This window comes from Triturus cristatus, chromosome 7 (assembly GCF_964204655.1).
Source record: "Triturus cristatus chromosome 7, aTriCri1.1, whole genome shotgun sequence".
Lineage (NCBI taxonomy): Eukaryota > Metazoa > Chordata > Amphibia > Caudata > Salamandridae > Triturus > Triturus cristatus.
In genome coordinates, this window is record NC_140590.1 from 572496353 (window position 1) to 572519052 (window position 22700).

The 22700-nt window shown below is 44.3% G+C and overlaps 1 protein-coding gene across 7 annotated transcripts in view; it reads left to right on the forward strand.

The window, feature by feature from the left end:
* Nucleotides 1–22700, forward strand: part of EPN3 (epsin 3) — a 380680-nt gene that overhangs the window by 18407 nt on the left and 339573 nt on the right. For all 7 annotated transcript variants that reach the window (XM_085617119.1, XM_085617115.1, XM_085617117.1 and 4 more), the window contains exon 2: nucleotides 16985–17715. In XM_085617119.1, coding sequence (XP_085473245.1) covers nucleotides 17142–17715 — 574 coding nt within the window. In that variant the 5' untranslated portion in view covers nucleotides 16985–17141. The remainder of the gene's footprint in view (nucleotides 1–16984; nucleotides 17716–22700) is intronic.

Here is a 22700-nt window from a genome sequence, read left to right on the forward strand (position 1 = left end):
TATGTGTGGATATATGTATGTGTGTATGTTTGTGTATGTACGTGTGTGTGTGTATATATATATATATATATATATATAATATATGTATTATGGCGGTGGTGCGTTCATGTATGACTGAATAAAGAATTTGCACCAATTGATGGGTCCGTGCTCGTCTTTGCATGAGGATTGATGCGAGGTTTGAGACTAATTCCTTGGCATATATGTATATTTATATACGTATATGTATGTGTGTGTATATATACGTGTGTGTGTGTGTGTGTGTGTGTGTGTGTGTATATATATATATATATATATATATATATATTGTGATAATCAATGATTCTTAGGTAATTTATTTAATCGAATTTGGTGGTGCCCTCTTAATTTTGTGCCCTAGACGACTGTCCTGTTTGCCTCTATTGAAGGGCCGACCCTCCTGTCTCGGATATTGCGTCTGTGTTAAAAACCTGGGATTAAACATTTTTAGAAGTCTTATACGGAAGGGAAGAGGATACCTAGCGACTGAGTGCTGACTTCTTGTATATTCAGGACAGAAAATCTGAAATGACCTGCTACAAGTCAACCATAAAAGTACCCCTCACGACTTGTGAAAAAGGTCATTCAACCACATGCCCACAATCGCAAACAGTGTCCAGCATTTGCATATCTAACCAACTAGGCATTCTAAGTGATGTGAAATGCATATTTATTATTTCTTGAAGCCTTTAAGGAGGCATGGACAAAACGCCCACCTTATCTATCTCACCTACTTCACCCTCTCTCACGTTCTTCCCTTTCACATTTGGTTTTCGTTTCCATGTAGGCCGAAAACATCCCCGGAGCTGACCAAGTGTTTGCCTGCTATCTCTAGGGCAGAGCTCAAAGTGCTGTCTCATTTGTTAACCCAGTGTCCTTGGCTGTTTCTAATACACTCGTTATTCTGGCTGCAGACTCGGCTCGAATCTGTTTAGTTACAGTGTTTTAACGACAGAAAAATGTGTAACTTGTTTTTATTAGCCACGGGCTAGTTTTTGATTTTGTGCTAAAACTTTAGGGCTCTAGATTAATTTTATTTGAGATTTGGAAAGCTCACAAATAACTGCGAGGTTGTCCTTGAACTAGGAAATTGTTTACAAGTCAGGCTGACTGACAGATCTAAATGTTACAAAGTCCGTTTTTGAGTGTTTTCATAAGGAGAAGAATTCAAAGGGAAGGGCATTCCTAGTTTTTGCAAACAAATATGATAAGGCCCAGCCACCTCATTTGTTAAATTTGGAAACTCTCAGTATGTAGGCAGAGGAAGATGTGAGTATACTAAGAAGAAAGCTGCCGAATTAAGAAAGGTGCAGGTGTTGTGTAAGGTTTGTAACAAATACATGGACTGTTAAATACCGAGCAGTTATGGGCGAGGAGGCAGTGGAGTTTACAGAAGTTTGAGTATTGCGCGGCAGTTTGATCACCAGGTAGGCGGTTGGTTTTTGAACGAGTTGGGGGCAGATAGCCCAAGATACAGATGATTCAAATAGTTCTGTTGTAACCCCACCAGTACCTGTACACGCCTTCCTAAAAATTTGGAGATGAAGGAATGGCAGATACACCTGCTACCTGTGACTTCAGAGGTGAACTTATCAATTAAATGTAACTAACGAGTTTTCACTAATTTAGTGGGAAGAGGCCAGGTTCCCAGAGTATCTGATAACCAAAGCAACGACCGAATACTACAACCCTCCCGCCTCAAGGATCACACCTGTTTTATCGTTGTTCAATACAGTTCTTTTTTTCGTCTGCCTTCTAAGGATCTTAAAACAAACTCCAGGGTGCAAGGGAACTATGCCTTATCCTAACACGACTTATTTCAAACCATACTACAGCTTGCAGTAGTCACAGATTCCATACAGGTTCTGGTACAGACTTCTACCCTGGCTCCATGACCTCTGTCATCAGTCCTCCTCTGACACAGGTACTGATAGCTCCACAGGAGGATCCATTGCTGGTTCCGATTTTCCCCCCCCCCCCCCCCCACACCCCAAACCACTTCAGCATGATTCCGACCAATGATGCGCTACGGAATCACCAAAGTGCCTGATCCTATTCCTATGCCCTTCTAGAGTGGACACCCCATCCGAGACTTCGTTGTCTGTTTGGCTTTAATTCTGGTCAAGGCTTGCTACTACCTAAAGTTGATGATGTTATTAGTGTTGTAATATGTGAGGTCATAAGCAGTGCACGGCGAGGGCCAAAGTTATAGTTTCTTTAAACTACATCTGTTGAATTTCAGCTAGTGCTCCCCTTTTCACCTTTGTTCTTTTAATTTTTCAAGACATGGACACTGAGGTCCAGTGTCCTCAAATGTTGGTTGCAACATTTCTCTTCATGTTGTGCCCAGCAAATCAGATTGTTAGCTCCCGCAGGAAAAAGGGGAGGAGGGAAGCCCCCTTGGCCAGTCATGTCAATGTTTTATTTGAAGTTGCATGGTCGCAGGACTTTTGCAAGCCTCCTGCGAACCTAACTGTGCAGGTATACAATGTTTTTTAACCCTCATTTCTCAAAAAGTACTGAGGGAAATTACACCAAAAGTCCAAAAACCACGTTTTTTGACCAAGGTCTAAACTGTCTTGGCTGTAGCTGTGTCTAAATTCCAGATGAAAAACTGCATGGAGACCTCTCATTTTGGGACATACCCCCCTCGCCTCTATATACACAAACTTGCACTCACTCCAATTGGCAGATCACCCTATAACATTCCAGGAAGGAGCTGAAGTGGATGAGACTTTATTTTTGGAACGTATTGTAAAGCTTTGGCAAAGTTATTAGAAAACCAAAAGAAATTCATCATTTCCTGTAGGTTTTTGGTTTCTCTTTATCTTCCCTCATATGTTACTTTACTGTGGATCTTGGACCAAGTTCTCCTTTCCTTTGAATACTCATTCCCCCCCCCCCCCTTTTTTTTTTTTTCTTTTTGCTTGCGCTACTTTTTTTTTTATAATCCAGGTCTTTTTGCGACTGCATATACTTTTGTAACTGGGCTTTTTCAGAACATTATTTCTGTTTAATGGACATCTTCCCTTGAGGAAAAAGTTAAAAATATCCATGTAAACGTATAGCTTTAAACAGTTAGTTCTACCATCTGTAATTTTATTGGGTTCTTTAAAACAAAATTAGAACGTGAGCTATTTTTACTCTTCATTGCTTTGATAATGCCTTGAAAAGTCCCCTGCAACAAATGATGGAGGGAATGCTGAATGATTCAGACATTCTCTGCTCAGTCAAGAGATCTGGGTTAAATCCATCATTCTTTTGCCCACTGCGCCACCCAAGTTTGGACCCAGCCATATACAAATCAGTCTAGACCCTGTGCCTCATGAGAACAGTCCAGACCGAACTGCCAAGCCAGGTCTACCCTGGACCGGAAACAAGCATCCTGGGACCGGTTTCAGGGTATGTCACCCTTCATCAGCCAGGCTAGCTTGAATCCAGTGGCTCAGTGTGCAAGGGACCCACGCCTGGGCATACCCATCCCACTTAGGGCGAAAAGTGTAACTGCAACTAATGACGGACGGAATGCTGAATGATTTAGACATTCTTCCACAGTCAAGAGATCTGGGTTAAATCCATCTTTCTTTTGCCCACTGCGCCACCCCAGTTTGGACCCAGCCATATGCAAATCAGTCTTGACCCTATGCCTCATGGGAACAGACCAGACCAAACTGCCAAGTCAGGTCCTCCCTGGACTGGAAACAAGCGTCCTTGGACCGGTTTCAAGGTATGTCATGTCTGGGTTCAAACAGGAATGGCATGGTGAGCAAAAAAACGATGGATTTAGGCCCAGATCTATGTGCTGGGGTGAAGGTATGACATTGTTCTGCATTCTGTCCATTAATTGTTCTTTTTGCATTTGTCACTCCAAGTGGGACGGATATGCCCTGACGTGGGTCCCTTGCACTCCATGACACTGGAGTCAAGCTATCCTGGCTGATGAGGTGAAACCCCGAAACCGGTCCTAGGATGCTTAGTTCCAGTCCAGGGAGGACCTGGCCTGGCAGTTCGGGCTGGACTGTTCCATTGGGCACAGGGTCAAGACTGATTTGCATATGGCTGGGTTAAAACTGGAATGGCATGGTGAGCAAAAAAGCGATGGAATTAGGCCCAGATCTCTGTACTGGGGTGAATGTATGACATTGTTCTGCAGTCTGTCCATCAATTGTTCTTTTTGCAAAAGCCCCCACTTTCTTGATTTGTGTGTGTTCTCTGGCCCTCCTCCAGCTCCCCATGGTTTTTCCCACACACTCACCCCGCTCTCCAATGTCGGTCTTTCCCACTCTCCTTCCTTGTGTGCAAAATTACAGTAAGTTCTCCTGGGTCATAGATTCAATGTGTGTGTGTGTGTGTGTGTGTGTGTGTGTGTGTGTGTGTGTGTGTTTTTTTTTTATTTTTATCTTTCTTTTTTTTTATGTTGCGGGGGCTGTGTGACTGCTACACTCACTCACTGCAGCCCCCCTAGCAACATGAAAAAAAACTTACCGTATTTTTTAAAACGATCCGAGCTGGAGTTGTATGCTCTCCAGTTGGAGAGCAGGGTCCTCTTGAGGATGCTTCTATGCTGTGTTTTGTGGTCTGAAAAAGACTTAAAAAAAAAAAAAAATGATTCAAACATGTTACTACTCTTTAATTTTATTTTTTACAAAAAAGTTTATTGAAAATATTTGACAACACTTTTTAAACATTGGTATGTGTGAGTTTATAAAATATACAGTAGATTATGGTTATTGGTGACTTTTTGACAAAAATCTATTTTATAAATGTTGATGTGCTGACCTCTTGATAAAGCTTATAGGGCTGCTTTTATTAGTTTGGTGTTTTGACCCTTTGACAAAGTCAGTAGTGATGCCTTATTTAAAATGACAGCTGTTATATTGTTACTTCACACAGTTGGCCTCTGTGCACCTGTGGAGATTGGGCACAGGGCCTGGCCTGCACCCAACCCCACGCCACTCACGACTGAAGGGTGTGTGCAGTGAGGGGTAGGACGCCTGCTTGTGATTGGGCGCAGGGCCTGGATTGATGCTCGGCCTTTCTACCAACCCCATGACGTGATGAATATCTTGCGTTACATTTAAAAAAAGCATATACATTCACTGAATAAAAACAAAGGTTAAAGATATGTTAAAGTTAGAAATTGTCTCTGCACTAAATACAGTATAGGTGAAGTTAGATTACTACATCTAATTGTGAGAAAAGAGCCAAGTTTTAGCTGCTTTTTGAACTGTCTTTCAGAGTTAATTTGGCGAAGATCCAAAGGAGTTTATTTCATGCCACGGGGCCCTAATAGGAGAAAGAGTGACTGTCTGTTTTCGAGACTGTGGAAGACCAGAATAAAGTGCATTTGCATAACCCAGCCTAGCCACACATAGGGCTAAAAGCACAGTTTTCCTTACCGAAAGGGAGAGAAAATGCAAAAACATTTTTACAGTACGTAGAAGGCTAAAACATGTTCCTACCACAGTGTTTATTTGATTTTGAAATGACAACATACCTTGACTCCCACGACTGCCTCAGTTTGCAGGCCTGGTGGTGAAGCTCCAGCTGGCCAGAAAATGTGCCTTTCTAGAGTAAAATTGCTGCTGAGGCTGAGAACCTCAGACTTGTATGAATTACACTTCAGTTGGTTCAGGCGCATCCATTGGAAGACAGCAGTAAGACAAGGTTTGATGGATCTGGAGTAATAACTTTACCTTTACTAAAGTAGGAGAAGAAGATAAGCGAAGGAATTTTTTTTTGGGCACTAAAGGACTACTGGGGAAGCCCATGAGGACATATAGATATTAAGTGTGGGGCCCTCCACCATACGTTTTTTAGAACCTGACGAAAATTGAGGCATCCATACCGCCTGACCCCATCTTCCAGGAAGGACATCAGCCACTTCAGTACCCACCATCAATACCTATGTTATGGAGGTGAGAGAGGAGCCTCGGATGGGGCAACGTATTGGAGCCTGCTGATAGGTCTAATAGAATCAAAACACCCTTACTGCCTGCATTCAGGGTATTCTTGACCAGCTCAGTCACTTCTAATAAGACCGTCTCGTTGCTAAAGTTAGGCCTAAAACCTGACTGGTTGGGATGTAACAGCTCATTGGAATCTGAGTAACAAGAGAGTTGTCGATTGACAAATCTTTCTAGTGGTTTAGACAATACTGACAGCAAAGAAATAGGCCTATACTTCCCTGGCACATTAGGGTCTGCAGTCGATTACTTTTTTATTATAAAGATAAATCATTTTTGCCTGTTTCTAAACTGAGGTAGCCAGTTCTGTGGTCAAGGAATCATTCAGAAGTGCATTAACCATTGGGTTACTAGATTCCGCCCCCATGGCTAAAATAGATCGGGACCTGGATCAGAAGGCGATCTCTATTTAAGACTTCGGGTGGCCGACATGGTATATTCTGCTGAAATGGGATCAAAGGAAAGTGATGAACAAGACACTTTTTTAGGTGTTGTAGTAGCAATATCTAAGGTAGCATCGTTTAATTGTTAACACTGGTTTGAATATCCTGGTTTTTAGTTTGTAAAACAAAAAGCAGCCAGTTGTTCACATCACTAAATTGAAAGTTCCTTGCTTCTTACGCAGGCTACTGGTGCTGTGAAATATTTTCACGATTTTAAAGATTTATCTTGATATATTACAAGCTTTATCAATCCTGCCTTAATAACAATCCCTTTTGGCTTGTTTCTTGCAGAGTTTTTTTTTCTCGAACTTCAAACTTTCAGTAAACCAAGGCTTTGCAAGAATTATCCCCCGACACAGGCACCAGTTTTTCTAATGTCTTTGATCTAATTATCTACCACTATGGCATCTGTTTTAACCAAATCAAGAAGAGACTGGGTTGATTCTTTCAGGGCGCATAAGAATTGGTTGTGGGTAATCTTGGTGCACTGTCTAAATACAGTTTATTTTTTTAGATTAACCTGCGTAGAAATGGGCCAACTAAATTGAATTAAAAAGTGATCTGACCATAGTAAGGGAAGCGGGTCGGACATTGATCTTGTATTTTCTAATAATCTATGGGTAGACTTCAAAACAGATTGAGAGAGCTCCAGTGGTAGCATAAAGTCTCTCAGGCTGCACACCTCTCTACCCGAGGAGCAGTCGCAATGAATGTTAAAATCAACTAACGTGATAAAATGGGAGAAATGCACTGCGAATTACCTCCCACCTAACATCACTCATGACCTCTTCTATTACATAATTGATAACATCACTGCAACATCTGAAATGGCATAATTGATGACAAAACTATGCATGGTGGGGCACATTTATTCTTTGCTGAATTAACAGCCCACCATGACCTGATCCAAATATTGCAGCATGCTGCCACAAAAGACTGGAAGTAGCTGCTACCCGCAAAGCATCAACAGAAATGTCTGATAAAAATCATACCTGTTGATCCGTTATAACCAGTTTTGTAGTCTGGTCGATATCTGTGGTCATTTTCCTCAGAAAGGTCTGAAAGTCTTAGAGGAGAGATTTTCTCATACAAGTAGCATACATATTAGCTTTAACAAAATTGGAGGCCGAGTACATCCTTTTAAATGCCACATCAACCTCCTTGTCCACAACCTCAGCTGAGGAGGCATCCTCTGTAGTAATATTTTCAGGCCCTAATTACTTTCACAATAGAAGGAAACTCCGTACTGTAACCAGCAAGCAGATCAACATTTTTTTTGTTAAATTTTCAAAACCTTTATTGACAAATTCAGCATAATCAAAATACGCTTTTGCATCAGATCAGAGCATCATACATGTCAAGCTGTTTGCGGAATATCATTGACGTTATGAAGTACAAACAAATAAAAGCATTCTTCTGTACGACACTGCATTGGCACCGTGAACAACACATAGCTAAAGGAGGTGGAGATAGCACTGTAGTGATAGGAGCAGCTACGGTCAGAGGGGAAGACTGGGACATGGAGGGAGGCAGTTACTGACCAGCGCTAGCGACCGCCGCGAGCGAGGTGCCGGCGGGGAGCGCGGGAGAGGTAGCACGGCTCAAATGCGGGCGCGAGTGGAGATATGTCACTAGGGGACCCCATATGTCAGGAGGGTGGGATCTCGCAGGCAGAAGGTCCGAGAGTTCAGATAGCAAAGTCTGGCATCTCGAAGCATCTTCAAGCCAGTGAGCAAATTTGGGAGCCGGTCTGCGGCCCCAACACATGGCCACCCTACGTCGAGCTCGAACGAGCAACATAGCGATCAGGTGGCGAGAAGAGTCCGGGCAATATTTGACAAAACCCAGCAGGCACAACGGCGGGTCGGGCTCAACCAGTAACTCCGCCAGCTAGAATTCCGACACCTTAGGGCACAACCACGCGAGATGAAGAAAAATCCGCGGCAGGGTCAGCGCATCAGCTTGAGCGATATCCATACCTAGCTCCTCGCCACGCGATCAGTGGAGAGGGAGGTGGTCGACAGCATAAGGGTGTATAGTTTGTTAACCAACTTGTTGGGAGTGGGGGATGTATATATAAAGTCGAGAGCCGGCATCGAAGGTGGGGGACGGGGTGAGCGTTGGGTGCAGCTTCGTACAGATAGCTCGCAACTGATAGAAAAGCAATGTATCCAGCGGACCAGAAGAAGCAGGAAGAGAATAAAATGTGTTTCCTGGGTAAAGATCCGCCAGGGTAGTCAGCCCCAGGTGGGTGGCATGTTTAGACATGCAAGTTGGTTGCAGAGGAGGGAAAGCAGGGTGACGTACAATCGGCATAGTGTTAGCCAATAGCGTTGGAGCATTGGAAAGGCGGCGCAGTCCCGACCAGGCCCACCTCAGGGTCTTGACCGTGTCCACAACAGCACGTGGGCGACTCGCCGGGGCAAACAGGGCGGTGGTCAACTGCCAATGAATTGCGCGGTCGGCTTCAATCGCAACCAACATGCGGCTGATAAGGAGAGGGGTGAATCCAGAAATGTAAAAAACTGGCCTTGGCACCGAAGGCATATAGCTGGAAATTAGGAGCACCCATGCCGCCTACCGACATAGGGAGAGTGAGGATGTCATATGCTATCCTGGGCTGTTTGCCTGCCCAGACCAGAGAAATAATCAAGGAGCGAAGTTTACGAAAGAAATAGGCAGTAAGGGGAATGGGGATATTCAAATAAAGATAAAGGAATTTCAGAAGTACCACCATCTTAGCGATGGCTATGCAACCAGCCATGGACATTGATAGTCGGTTCCAATGGGGTATTCTAGACTCTAGCCAGTCCACCGCACGCCAGAGGTCATCCAAGTCCCTGCTCAACCAAATACCTAGATAACTGGTGGGGCTGGAGGCCCAGTCAAAGGGAAAATCCGGCGTGAATGTCTTGGTGGCATCAGTAAGAGGGAACAACGCTGATTTACTCCAGTTCACCTGTATTCCGGACATTCCACCAAATCGTATTCTCTCTCGTACCAGAGGGCTGAGGTTGTCTTGGGGTGTGGCGGACATACAATGTAATATCATCGGCATACAAGGAGACCAGTAAGGTGCAGGCCGAAGAGCCGATACCCTTGTGAGTATGGTGTTGCTGGAGTCTGGCCGCGAGAGGCTCCATCGCAATGGCAAAGAGCATAGGAGAGAGCGGGCATCCTTGCCGAGTGTCTCGTTCAATCAGGATAGGATCTGATACCTGGCCATTGATCCGAAGACGAGCGGAGGGGCGCGTATAGATGTCTTACGGATAAAATATTTACTAGAGCCAAGGCGCGGTAGGAGGAAAAATAGAAAGGGCCATTCCAGTGTATTGAATGCCTTTGTGGCATCAAGGAGAGCGGCCACAGCGGGGAGGCTAGGGTTGATTTGATGGAGGACCGAAAAAATAGTACGAAGGTTATGCGATGTAGCCCGGCCGGGGAGGGCGATGAGGGGCATAAGGAGGAGACGGAAGGCCATTCATTATGCAAAAATCTTATTATCGACATTTAATTGAAGAAAGGGGGCGGTAAGAATCGCGACAGTCAGCTGGTTTGTCCGACTTGAGAAGTAGGGTTATCATCGCCTCACGGAGAGACTGCGGGAAGAGGCCATTGTCAAAGGAATCGTTATACATGGCAGCCAGATGTGGCACCAGGAGCGAAGCGAAATTCTTATAAAACGAGGCGGGATGGCTGTCAAGACCTGGGGCCTTATCTCTAGGTAAACTATTTATGGCAGCAAGTATCTCTTCCTTAGTAAAGGGCTCATCTAAAAATGTACGATGGTGGTCCTCCAGCCAAACCAACGCCAGGGTGTCAAAATATTGTTCAAAGGCCTCACGTGTGGGGGAGGAGCTGGCGGTGTAGAGTTGCGAGTAATAATCCATAAACCGGCCTTGATTTTGTCAGGGGGAGGTAGTTCTAGTGGGGCCGTCATCTCGAAGAGCCGCAACATACGACGCAGCATGGGGGGGCGTAGGATGTTGGCCAAAGTCATGCCAGGCCGATCGCCCTCTCCGAAGCGACGAGCCCAGGCTTCTCTGCCCAGAAAAGAAAGTTTCCTGTTGGCCTCCTCGGCAAATTCAGTATGCTTTTCGTGCAAGCGCGCGAGGGTCTCAGACCCGGGGCATGTCACCTGAGCAGCGTCCAAAGCCTTAATCTCAGATTCTAGCTTGTCCAGTGTGGCGCGGATGGAGCGAAGGACACCGGCTTGTTTAGAAATGCACTCGACGCGTATCACTATTTTAAAGCCTTCCCAAAGGATGGACGCAGAGTCCACAGAACCGACATTTAGATCGAAATAGTTGGTAATCGCTGTTTGGATCTCGGCACAGAAGACGGTATCTCGAAGAGCGTTCGGAGGAAGCCACCATGTGAAAGCGCGCTGTGGGGAGTGAGGAAGGCGAAAACAAATCTGGACTGGCGCATGATCCGAAAAAGTGCGTGCCATGTGATTGGCGGAGATGAGCCAAGTGAGGACATCCGGTGTGGTAATCCATAAATCAATACGGGACCAGTAGCCCGAGCACCCGTGACGCAAGTTCCCTCACGGGCCTTGGGCCACATTTGACGGCAGGCATCATATAACGAGTTGTCAGTAAGTATGGAGTGCAGAAGAGCAGTGGAGCGTGGGTGAAAGGAGTGGGGGCCAGAGCGGTTCAAGACTGCAGAAAGTGACGTTAGTCCCCGAACAAGCTGTTCCACGAAGTCCCCCACACAGGAAATATTGGTTGATTCTGGTATGCCCGTGATATGGAGGTTGCTCCGACAGGATCGTGCCTCCAAATCCTCATTTTTGTTTCGGATGATAGGAAATGGCAAAGTGGTGGCTAGAGACACGGGCACCCAGGATTCACAAAATAGCGTAGCACCACAGGGGCAAACTCACAACTTGCAGGAAGGCTATCCAGGGGCCATGCTGGGGCAGAAGTCCGTTGGCTCAAGGCAGACCCCAGGGCCAGAGCAGCACCGGGATGTGGAGTGGGGTGGGCACAGAGAGCAGTGTGTAGGAGCTGTTGTGGTCCAGGGCCAGGCCAGTCCAGACGTCGAGGGTAGCACCAGGGGTGTGAAACAAGAGGGCGAAGACGTGCACAGAGAAAAGGGGCATTAAACGACCAGCCCGACGTGTGCATCAGTCATCGCTGGGGCCTGAGGCCTGGCACAGCAGAAGAGCAGGGTGGTCGGCCGAATCCTGGGCCGAGAATCGGCAACGCCAAGGTGCGTCGGGCCGTTGGTGGAGGCGACTGGGGTGCGAGCACTCGCAGCGTGCCCCACGCAAGACCGTAGAGTGGCGGCCTGGAGCAAGCGCCGGACCGCAGCGGGGAGGCATGGGGGGTACGCCGCTCCCGTCACCAGGCACGGGCCCTCGTGTGCGTCAGGGGAGACACCTGTAGGAAAGCGGTAAGGCGTTAGGATCTCAGAAGGCCCGGGCGGTGCAGCATGTGGGGCCCCAGCCCCGCCACAGGTAGCCGCAGCAACAGCGTCACTCCCCGGAGCAAGCAGTGTGGAGATCTCCGGAGTCCTCCCGGTGGTGCAGATCCCCCAGGTGCACAGCCAGATTTCAGGCAGCAGAGGGCCGGACCGGGCCCACCTTGAGGAGCGGGCCCAGCGCAGCGAACGGGCCGCAGATCCCAGTCTACACAAGTTGCTCGGGAGCAAGAGCGGTACCAGTCGACTCCGCAGGTAAAGTAGTTTCAGGAAATGCTGGTTGGTGGCAGATTTTGTGTTGTCTGCTGCAGGATGATGCTGGATTATGAGCTTGGCCGGCAGAGCCCACTTAGAGTGCGGCCATCTTGCAGCCGGCCAAGCCACGCCCCCGCAAGCAGATCAACTTTAGCAAGAAGCCTTTAAAATACTGGCCTCTTCATCCCCTAACTCTGACTTGTACCATGCTGTCGAAAATTCCCTGCCTCTTTTTGTGATATTACAAAAAAATGGCCTAAGTCTGGCTCAGGATCTGATAAAGAAAGGTTGTCACGGTAATACTACACGATTTTGTAGAACTGTGTACCCTGCACATAGTGGCCTTTCAATTCCTGCTCCTTCTGATCATTACCATGCATATAACTATCCCCTTTATGTAGTTTGGTATTTGGGGCATCTCTATTCTGTAAGGCTGCGGCAACTCTTATCTATCATTTGCTGTATTACAGTTATGAAGAGCAAGGTCACAGAAATCTGCTCGGGGAACAGGGACTGAGGGGCCTGATACACAATCTTGCAATAATGCCTGTAAACATGGTTGTCAGGCTCCATTCTTGTACGTCCCAACAAAAGCCAATAACTGAATCAGGAGATGCTGCCTGCTTTGAAGTTAGCCAACACTTACTGTTTTGAATGGCTCCATAGCCGCATAGTAACGTGGCCCCTATAAAGTCTCACGGGACTGACTGCTTCTCATGCCTTACATGAGGATCGAATTTGGCTAGGGAGACTGAAGGATGCGATTAAGATGATTAAAAACTCTTCCTATTTCAAAAACGTTGACCTGCAGCACAATTCCTAAAAGGATTCCTAAGGAAAAAAAAGCCCACAGTGAAGTTGACCAAAAAAGCAAGTCTCCCCTACAGTGACAGACCATCGAACCTTTTTCGGTAAATAGGCCAAATACTCAAAATGATAGAACCGCTAGCGCAGAACCATTGCACAACATCCTAAAACTTTCTAGAAGCACACAGGTTTCAAAGAGACATGTACAACACAAGAAGTCTGAGGGTTTAGGGTGTGTCCATCCTTTAGGTATCAGAAGAAGGGATGAGCCCTAAGTAAGGGGATTATGTATACAGAGGACTTTTAAAAGTCTTGGATTAAAAGCTAGGGAAGGTAAATTCTGTCTGGTTAACAAGACAGCCGCAAAACTTTAGGATTGGGACAAGGAAAACAGACAAGGCGTAGTGTGTTCTGTGGTGTGGATGCAAATAAAACCCTTACAGAAGATGTTAGGACCAATAGAGAGGACCATGGTAGTCGTGATGTAAAAGTGACAACTACACTTTGCACAAGCTGACCTAGAGAGAAAGTGAAGCTTTGCATATCCTTATTCCTGCATACATCCTTCTCTACCTTCGCCTGGGAGACTAGCAAAATTAGGATGGAAAGTAAATAAGTGTTAATGAGTGGAATGCTAAATTTAGGAAGGTCACCTGAGAGGTCAGTAACAGCATTATTCAGGTGAGAATCTGATGCACGCCATATAATGTAAAGAATATGCTACTTTGTTTCCTTTTTATTTGGGTTTTGATATTGTGCTTGTCTCTGTGATGTGGCGAAAGCTTCAATATAGATGAATAGATATATGAATGAAATCCTGCACTTTTTGCAAGTAAGATGCCATGGCACAGTTTCAGATTGTGTTAAACAGTGCTTAATTTGGAAGAAGAAAAAAAAAAGACAAAGTGCCAGTGCCCTCGTCGGGAGGCCAGCACAGTTTGCACCACCAATTGACCCTGCCAGTGATGCCTATGACAGTACCTACACAACTACTAACCATCACACTGCTACAAGTGTGACGTCTCAGACTGTTCGAAGCCCCCAAAGCTACAAGTATGACTTGGGCAGCTGGTATTAATTGTGTTCAATGTATATTGAGTTAATAAACAACTGTTGTACTGCTCACCTATTTATTAACAGCGAGACTATGTGGCAGCTGTCATAAGTGCCGGTGTTGACTTCTGGTGGCGATCACCGCAAACCACCAGCTCAAATTAAGCAGTGTTTAACCATCCGTTTTTAACCTGTGGTCTGTTGGCCACAAACAAATAATACCAGATTAAAGTGTCTAAATATAAAATATATAAATGTGAAAGAATTTTTTTTAAAGCTCTCTGAATGTGAAGAAATTTAAAAATTGGAGGGTAGAAATTACTATTTTTCGCCGTTTGATTTGTGGGAGACGGTCAATTACATCAAACAGTAGTATGTAGATTGGTGGCCTTAATTGAAGCACTCCTATACACCAACAAAGAAAGGATGAATCGGTAGCAAAAAAAGACCGTTGTCTGCTAAGATCTAGCATATTTCCTTTCTTTTTTTGAAAATAAAACACATTTTGAAAAGGTTCCCAACCTCCACTTTTATATGAAAATTTCAATTTTTTTAAAAAGATTTTATTGTGCATAAAAAGGGTTACAAACACGGGCCTACAACCACCAGGGCCGGCCGCTAGTAGTCGAAGTGTTCCAGCATATCAGAAAACAATGACTGGCCCACAGGGGCTCCGCACTATCACAGTAGATCAGACTGCACATAAGGGAAATCAGAATACACACTTTTAGTATAAATAACAACAAAAAAGAAAAATACAAAAATACAACAAACAAGGCGAAACGACTTATGGAGGGCGGCGAACACCAGCCGGGGGAGTCAACATCCAACCACCCGAGGGCGGTCAAAAAAAGACCTGAGAGGGGGGGGGGGGGCCACGAGAGAACCAAATCTGTACTCCAAAGTACGAGATACACAAGGAACCCTCAAGGATCAGGGGGACGAGGCAACCCCGGACGTATCCACCAAAGGGGGAGCACAGATAGACCCACGATACGCGTTCCACTGGAAAATTTCCATTTTTGTATATTATTTTGTTTGTGAATTTAAGAAAATGTTTCATAATTTGTGTATTTGTTTGACATATACTTGTTTCTATAGTTTTATATAGGTTTTGTGATTCAAATCGTAGAAATTGATTAGACATGCGCCTCCAGCTTCCAATAGGTAATCGGTGGGGTCCACAGAAGTCATACAGTTTAAGAACTACTGTGTTGAACAATTAAGGGGTTATCTGGAAGTGCGTGGAAATCTACAGTTTCAGATGTTTGGGGGTGGGTAAGTTATCTGTTAACCTTTGAGAATGCAATCTGTGAGAAAGGATCCCCTTATTCTGACCATGGAAATCAAGGCTTGCAACAGTTCCATCAGATATCTCAGTGGTGCTTTCTGGCTCAGCGTACACCTTGAGAATCACCAGTAGTGATGCATTGTTACAGTTGGCGAGATTCATAGTTAAAGCCCGAATGTCAGCCTGTCAGTAATTTCAGCACCGCCAAGTGATACCTAAATTGTGTGGCAGATCTTGGGGATTGCAGGGCCCACCGCTACCTGTCACGGCTTGGGAACGTTTGGGGTGGGCAAGGGTTAAAGAGGAGTTATCGAATGCCTAAAAAACCTGGCAAGTTTGAAGTTTTCAAATGACCATTAGCCAGCCTTTTCGTGAGGATTTACTATGTCCTAATTGTACACAGTATTGGCATATTATTACTAAGTGCTAAAGCCACTTATGCTTTCAAGGTATCCTTTTATGGATTCCTGGCATGCTTTATGGACCCGTATCATGGTGTTTGCAGACGTACTGCTCAAATGACACTCTTCGTGTTGTTTTAAATCTTTGAAGTAGGTGGCTGAAACAGATACTAAGAGGAAGAGTTATGCAACGTTTGTGAGTCTTTAAAACGCACCAGGCTTTAAAACCAGGGTTCAGATACTTATGTACTTCCAATCCCCAGAATCCATACTTTCGTTTTAATCTGTAACTGACTGTGATATAGTTATAAATCTGAATGCTCTTTCTATGTTCCCCATATAGGCAACACTGCCTAAATGCTACTCTTCACCCACCCCCAGTCCTAAAAATGAAACCTTTGTTGTCAACCACCCAAGTAAATTCTGCTTCCCATGCATTGTTCCGCTTACACTTTGGAAGTACCATTCTTACTGAGTACCCTGAACCTCATACAATTCTTTCAAGCCTGCTTTTCACCAACTGGCAGACTTTTACCCTTCGCTAAAGGGTTTGGCCACATAATCACAATCCTCTCCAAACTAGACTAGTTGCAGATTGAAGATAGAGCCACATTTACATTTGGTTGCCTATTCTACAAAGTCTGCAAATGAGCATACTGCTGTACATAACAAGCTATTTAGCATCTTGGGTGATGAGAGGAGACCTTGAAGCAGAAACTAGATATAGCTAGATTCAGAAAGGCCAGAGCCCAAAAACAATAGTTCTGGAACCGCAACATCTTTCTGGAGCACAGTACCACTAGATTGATTGGCTAAGACTTTTCTCATATAGTTTAGAATTCACTTTAAGGCTTCGATGTTACCGGGTATAGCTTGTGCTCTATCTGTGCCTTCCCCTTCTTTCCTATTTCCATCGTATTTATTTTTTTATTATTGCTATTTATCTATCTGTAATTGTTCTTCAAAATAAGAGAACTATATATTTTCACTAGTGCCAGAGTTCTACATAAAACTGTTAATTAAAACATTGAGGTTATTGCACATTTCATCTAGTTGACGTTACTGGATGATTAGAGGTTCTTGAGTCTTCACACATTTCCCATCCAGTTATAGGTTTTTTTTATTGAGGAAAGATCGGGTGTTCTCTTCTGCCTTTTTCTCTGACTTGGTCCTGTCCCTCGCTCACTTTTTACATGGTTTGCCTCCAGATCTGTTTATCCCTATCTCTCTCTCCTATTCTTACTTCCCTCTCCCATCCTCTGTTTTAACTAATTGAGTATCCGATTCTAAATGTTATGTTTTTTATTTTTTATGTTCTAGGTCCCTATGAATTCTGGTGAATTTCAGCTGACTGTGCTTATGAGACTGATCCCTTTGCACTGGTCTATACTGCACTGTTAAATTTGAAGTGATTACAGCAAGTGGCCCAACAGTCCTACTTCTTACTGAGCATTTGGCTGTTTTTCTAAACTCAATCATGACCACCTCATCTTTGCGTCGACAGGTCAAAAATATTGTGCACAATTACACTGAAGCAGAGATAAAGGTCCGCGAAGCAACTTCCAATGATCCCTGGGGCCCATCCACATCCGTGATGTCTGAGATTGCTGACCTCACGTTCAATGCTGTGGCTTTCTCAGAGGTGATGGACATGATCTGGAGGCGTCTAAATGATAGCGGGAAGAACTGGCGCCATGTATACAAGGCTCTGACCCTCCTGGACTACCTTATCAAAACTGCTTCTGACAAAGTGGCACAGCAGTGCCGTGAGAACCTTTATACTGTACAGACTCTCAAGGACTTCCAATTTATAGACCGTGATGGTAAAGACCAAGGCATCAATGTCCGTGAAAAAGCTAAACAGATTGTGGCACTCTTGAAGGATGAGGAGAAGCTGAAGCAGGAGAGGGATCATGCACTCAAAACAAAGGAGCGAATGTCACAAGGGGCAACAGCCATCAGCAGCAGTCAACAGCTCAACTATAGCCAGCGCTCTTCACCGTATGGAGATGACTACTCAAAGTCCAGGTCCTCGCCAGCCTCCTTCAACTGTATGTTTTAAAATAACATGGGGAGGGGCCGTGGGTGGCAATGAAAGTGGTTGAGAGGGTGTGTGCCAGTGGTGAATGCAGACGAAATTGGTAGCATTCGACATACTCATTGTCCATGTTTGTCATCACTACATGCTTAACTAACATAACAACCAAATGCTCCATCAAGTTTGTCCCACCGTGTTCAGTGTGACATAGGAGAGACTGTTTGGCAATTAAGATTGTTCTCGAGAGTTAGAAAGATGTCATTGTTCAGCAAGTCTCTCACTATGGTAGTGTTTAAGGAGCTGAAAAAATTTAATCACGCTCCTTACTTCCTGTCCTGCTAACCTTTAGATTATCTTGGTATGATGGCTGCAAGTGAGTAGACTGAAAAAAACACCTTTGCACACCACGAAAAGAAAAAAAAGTCAGAAGCATGCAAAATCTTCTTACAAAAATGGTAGGCTTAAAGAGGTAGTACAGTCTGAAGGGTGAATGAGTGAATACTGGTGGGGGAATCGGCTGGAGAGATGAGGATTTTCTCTGGATTGGTTAGCGGCCACATCATTCTCTGAAGAGGACTACCTTTAGATTCTATATTAAAGTGTTGGAATGATTCATTAATTTCAGTTAATTTAGTAATTAGTTCTATAGCTGTGTGCTTAAGTAGGCAAAAGTGGATTAACACAATTGTTTCTTATGCAGCTAGAGCTGTACTGAAGTATTTTGTCTCAAGTTTCTAAGTGGCTGAAATAGCAGATTCCTGATTGGCTATTCTTTGCTTCCGTATTCCAGAAGACCTGATTAAAGATCAGGATATCTTCATTTTTATTCTGCCTTCTACAGGAAGCCAGTGAGTGCAGAGTCCTGTTTTGATGTGTCACTGTGTCTATAGATTGACAGATGGTCATTTTGACTGCATTTGAACAAGTTTCACGATTCAATGCAAAAGTCTAGTTTTGCCATCTTTTTAGTGAAAAGCCTTTAAGAATTTTGTATTTTTTAAACATGATATCTTGTTCACCATGCTGTGCATCCTACATCAAGCTGCCACAATAGTATAGACGGGGTTGGTTCCCAAACTCTTTGGAACCATGGGCCACTTTTTAGAACAACAAACTTTCGTGACCCATGTAACTTTTAATGGGCATGAGGCGAGGCGATTTATTTTTGTAATGTAACTAAAACAACATGTGGTAGCGCATTTGTCATTTACTGACATCACATTTTTGTTGAAATTGGCACTAAATGTGCACACACAGTTTTACTGATAAAACTATATAGGACACAAATGATGTGTGGAAATCAGGATTTTGTGAATATTTATCATTTGTGCATCACCACGAAGTGTTTTGATTTGTTTTGATCCTTTTAAAATCTCGATTTCCAGCTCACTTCAGAATTACAAAAGAATTTGCTTGTTTTTTTTTGCTTTCCTAACTGCTGGATGCACACAGTTCATTTACAGGAATGTACATTTTTTTTGTGTATTGCGAAAAGCAAAATTTTGACTTTGTAACATAATTTACTTTAAAAACTCCTCTCACTTTGCAGTCCTAGAAAGAAAACTAAAACACCAATCCCCACATTAAAATAACAAAGTAGCCTGACATTTGATCTGTCTTTGAACCACCAGCAAATGTTAAAAACAGGATTTATAGGCATCTTTGTTTACTGCTCTGATTTTTCCTAATCCGCCAAAAATCAGCTTGCGACCCAGAGTTTGGGGAAAGACTTGTTCAGACAAAAATCTCTAACCATATTACATGCATAAATGACAGCATGTAAAAAGGTGCAGAAGATGTTAAAGAAAATCGAATATGCTAGCATCTCTCTCAACAGGTTCAATCCTCCAACTCCTCCCTGCCCCCTCCCTACCCCAGGCCATGAAAAACTCGGCAAGCATGCCAAATAATTTTCATCTAGCTTGACCATACTCCCCAACCAATATCCAGCTTCTGACCCACACTCAAAATGATAATTATTCAGGGTCTTCCATTTGGGAGGGAGCATGGTGTTTGGGACTACCTTACACAAGACCAAGAAGAAGTACACTGAATTCACAAACCATCGTCCCTTTTATACCGGTTTTCTGCAATGTAAGCATGTGGACAGAAGTGGAAAGAACAAGTTTTAGAAATGGCTATCAGCAAACCAGGGCAGATGAATAACCACTTGGTCAGAAAATTGGGAGGGGGGATCAGGAATGCTTATGGCAGCAGTACATGGTCATCATGAACAAAATGGAGAAGGAGGGACTGAGAGTGGGTTAGGAATAAAAATTAGGTCCAGAACCAATACTCCCAAACATGAACGTTTAGTCACACTGGGGTATCTGTTCCTTACAGGTAAGAAAGTTCAGAGACAAGACTCAGTCACTGAAAAGTAGAGAGAAGAAAAGGAAGACCAAGAGAAAACAAATCTCTGAAACTGAGGTGCTCCCCCCCCCCCCCTAGAGGATCTCTCCTACTGAAATGTAGTGCCCTCACACACCCTTGCGAGTGTCATGCTTCATCATAGGGCCTTGCTCCTCGTGGGGGTGGCGCTGCAGTCCCCCACGGGCCCCGCGAGAGGGCTCTTTATCGGAGATCTTTTTGTAGGAACGCCGCAGTTGTGCATGTGGTTGTGTGGGCCTCAGAAAAAGGGAATGTGGTAGTGGTGTGAGTGGTTATGTCTTAAAATACCCTTCGGAACTGTAAAGGTAGTTTTATTCGTCAGTCCGAGGGAAAGGATAAAAATATAATAACAGAACAGGGCCTAGGGACTCTCTCTATTGATGGACGGCATAGAGGTCGGGGTATTACTCCGCTGTTCCTAGGACCGTGTGTAAAGAAAATGTGCACTGGTCAACATGTTTCGCGCCTTCAGCGGGTCCCTAGTGGATCCCTTTGCGCTTCTTCAGGACCAAACAGGTGAGGAAGGTGGTGTAAGGAAGAGAGTTAAACACTCTTAATCCCTAAAGTACTTTAGTCAGGTTTCTTTGCATGCAAATTATGCAGCAGGGGACTCCACGTGGTGTGTCCCAGTTCGTGTTCCGGCTGGGCAGGTTAATAGACTTGATACGGGTGGTCCCAAGAACCACCCCCACTGCCGGACGAACGTGTGAGGGGGCACTTCTCTTTCCTCCTGGGGGTCAAGGCTGGGACACACCACGTGGAGTCCCCTGCTGCATAATTTGCATTCAAAGAAACCTGACTAAAGTACTTTAGGGATTAAGAGTGTTTAACTCTCTTCCTTACACCACCTTCCTCACCTTTTTGGTCCTGAAGAAGCGCAAAGGGATCCACTAGGGACCCGCTGAAGGTGCGAAACATGTTGACCAGTGCACATTTTCTTTACACACGGTCCTAGGAACAGTAATACCCCGACCTCTATGCCATCTATCAATAGAGGGAGTCCCTAGGCCCTGTTCTGTTATATTTTTATCCTTACCCTCGGACTGACGAATAAAACTACCTTTACAGTTCCGAAGGGTATTTTAAGACATAACCACTCACACCACTACCACATTCCCTTTTTCTGAGGCCCACACACCCACATGCACAAGTGCGGCGTTCCTACAAAAAGATCTCCGATAAAGAGCCCTCTCGCGGGGCCCTTGGGGGACTGCAGCGCCACCCCCACGAGGAGCAAGGCCCTATGATGAAGCATGACACTCGCAAGGGTGTGTGAGGGCACTACATTTCAGTAGGAGTGATCCCCTAGGGGGGAAGCACCTCAGTTTCAGAGATTTGTTTTCTCTCTTTGTCTTCCTTTTCTTCTCTCTACTTTTCAGTGACTGAGTCTTGTCTCTGAACTTTCTTACCTGTAAGGAACAGATACCACAGTGTGACTAAGCAGTAAATGGTCGACAGTTTAACATCTAAGACCAGGTGCACTAGCAGCTACAAACCACCAGCACGTACATTGCTTTAGATGAGTCAGGAAGTCAACTAAAATAGATAACACAAGCAGAGTGAAAAGACGAGCAGCAGAGGATGGAAGAATTACGAAGGAAACAAAATGGACATCACAGGAAAAATGGCTGTCGCTTATGCTAGTAAATGATTACACGTTTCCACAGACGACCCTTTTAGCACAAGCGAAGACATGTTCTTATGCTTTAAAAGGTATACGATAAATATCATGGATGTATAATAGCCTAATTACCTAGATTTCTCGTTCCATATCTGAACGGGCATTTACATTTTGGACATTCGTCATTGATGATAAACAAGTAGTACAAGTGGAAATACAGAGGGAACAGAGCATTGGCCCGCATTGGATACATAATCAACAAGAGAAAAGAATTGCAATAATTATGAATAAGGCCGATTAATATTTTCAGACCCCATCTAGAAAATATGTTCCTGAACCATCCAGTCAAAGTCCATGTTCCTTAGTCTTGATAGATCTCAGTAGCTATTTTATGCATTTTGGAAATAGCATCATAAACAGAAGGGGCATGGTCTGGGATGAACATGCAACATCTACTATCGATAATGCGACATGCTCCACCACGATCAGCTAGGATAACGTCTAGCACCATTCTATTTTGTAAGGTAACAATTCTAGTAATTTGGAATTATTCTGTAATATTTCCAAGAGCCATTGCTGTCTGATTAGTCACAGCCTCTACTACACGGGTCAAGCGTCTGATTTTCCTGCGATTTAGAGCGGCACCAACAAAGGGAAAAAAAGTCTCAGATTAAAGTCAACATATTGCTGTCGTGCAGTGTCAGTTTGATCCACTTCATCATTATTTATAGTTCTTTTGAATCGGTTCAAGGAAATGTCATTAAACAGTTTATGATCTTTATGATAATGCAGATGCTAAGAACACAGGCGGAAGCAAGAAGGACACTTAGCATATTCCGGACCATCCAATTGGTAGATGATAGTAGCCCTTACTTCCGCAAATGAAATAAATGTTGTGTGAAGACAGAAAACTGCTATTGTTCATTCCAGTAATGTTCAATACTGGAGTACAGTCCCTTTTTCCCACTGGGATACTGCCAAAACTG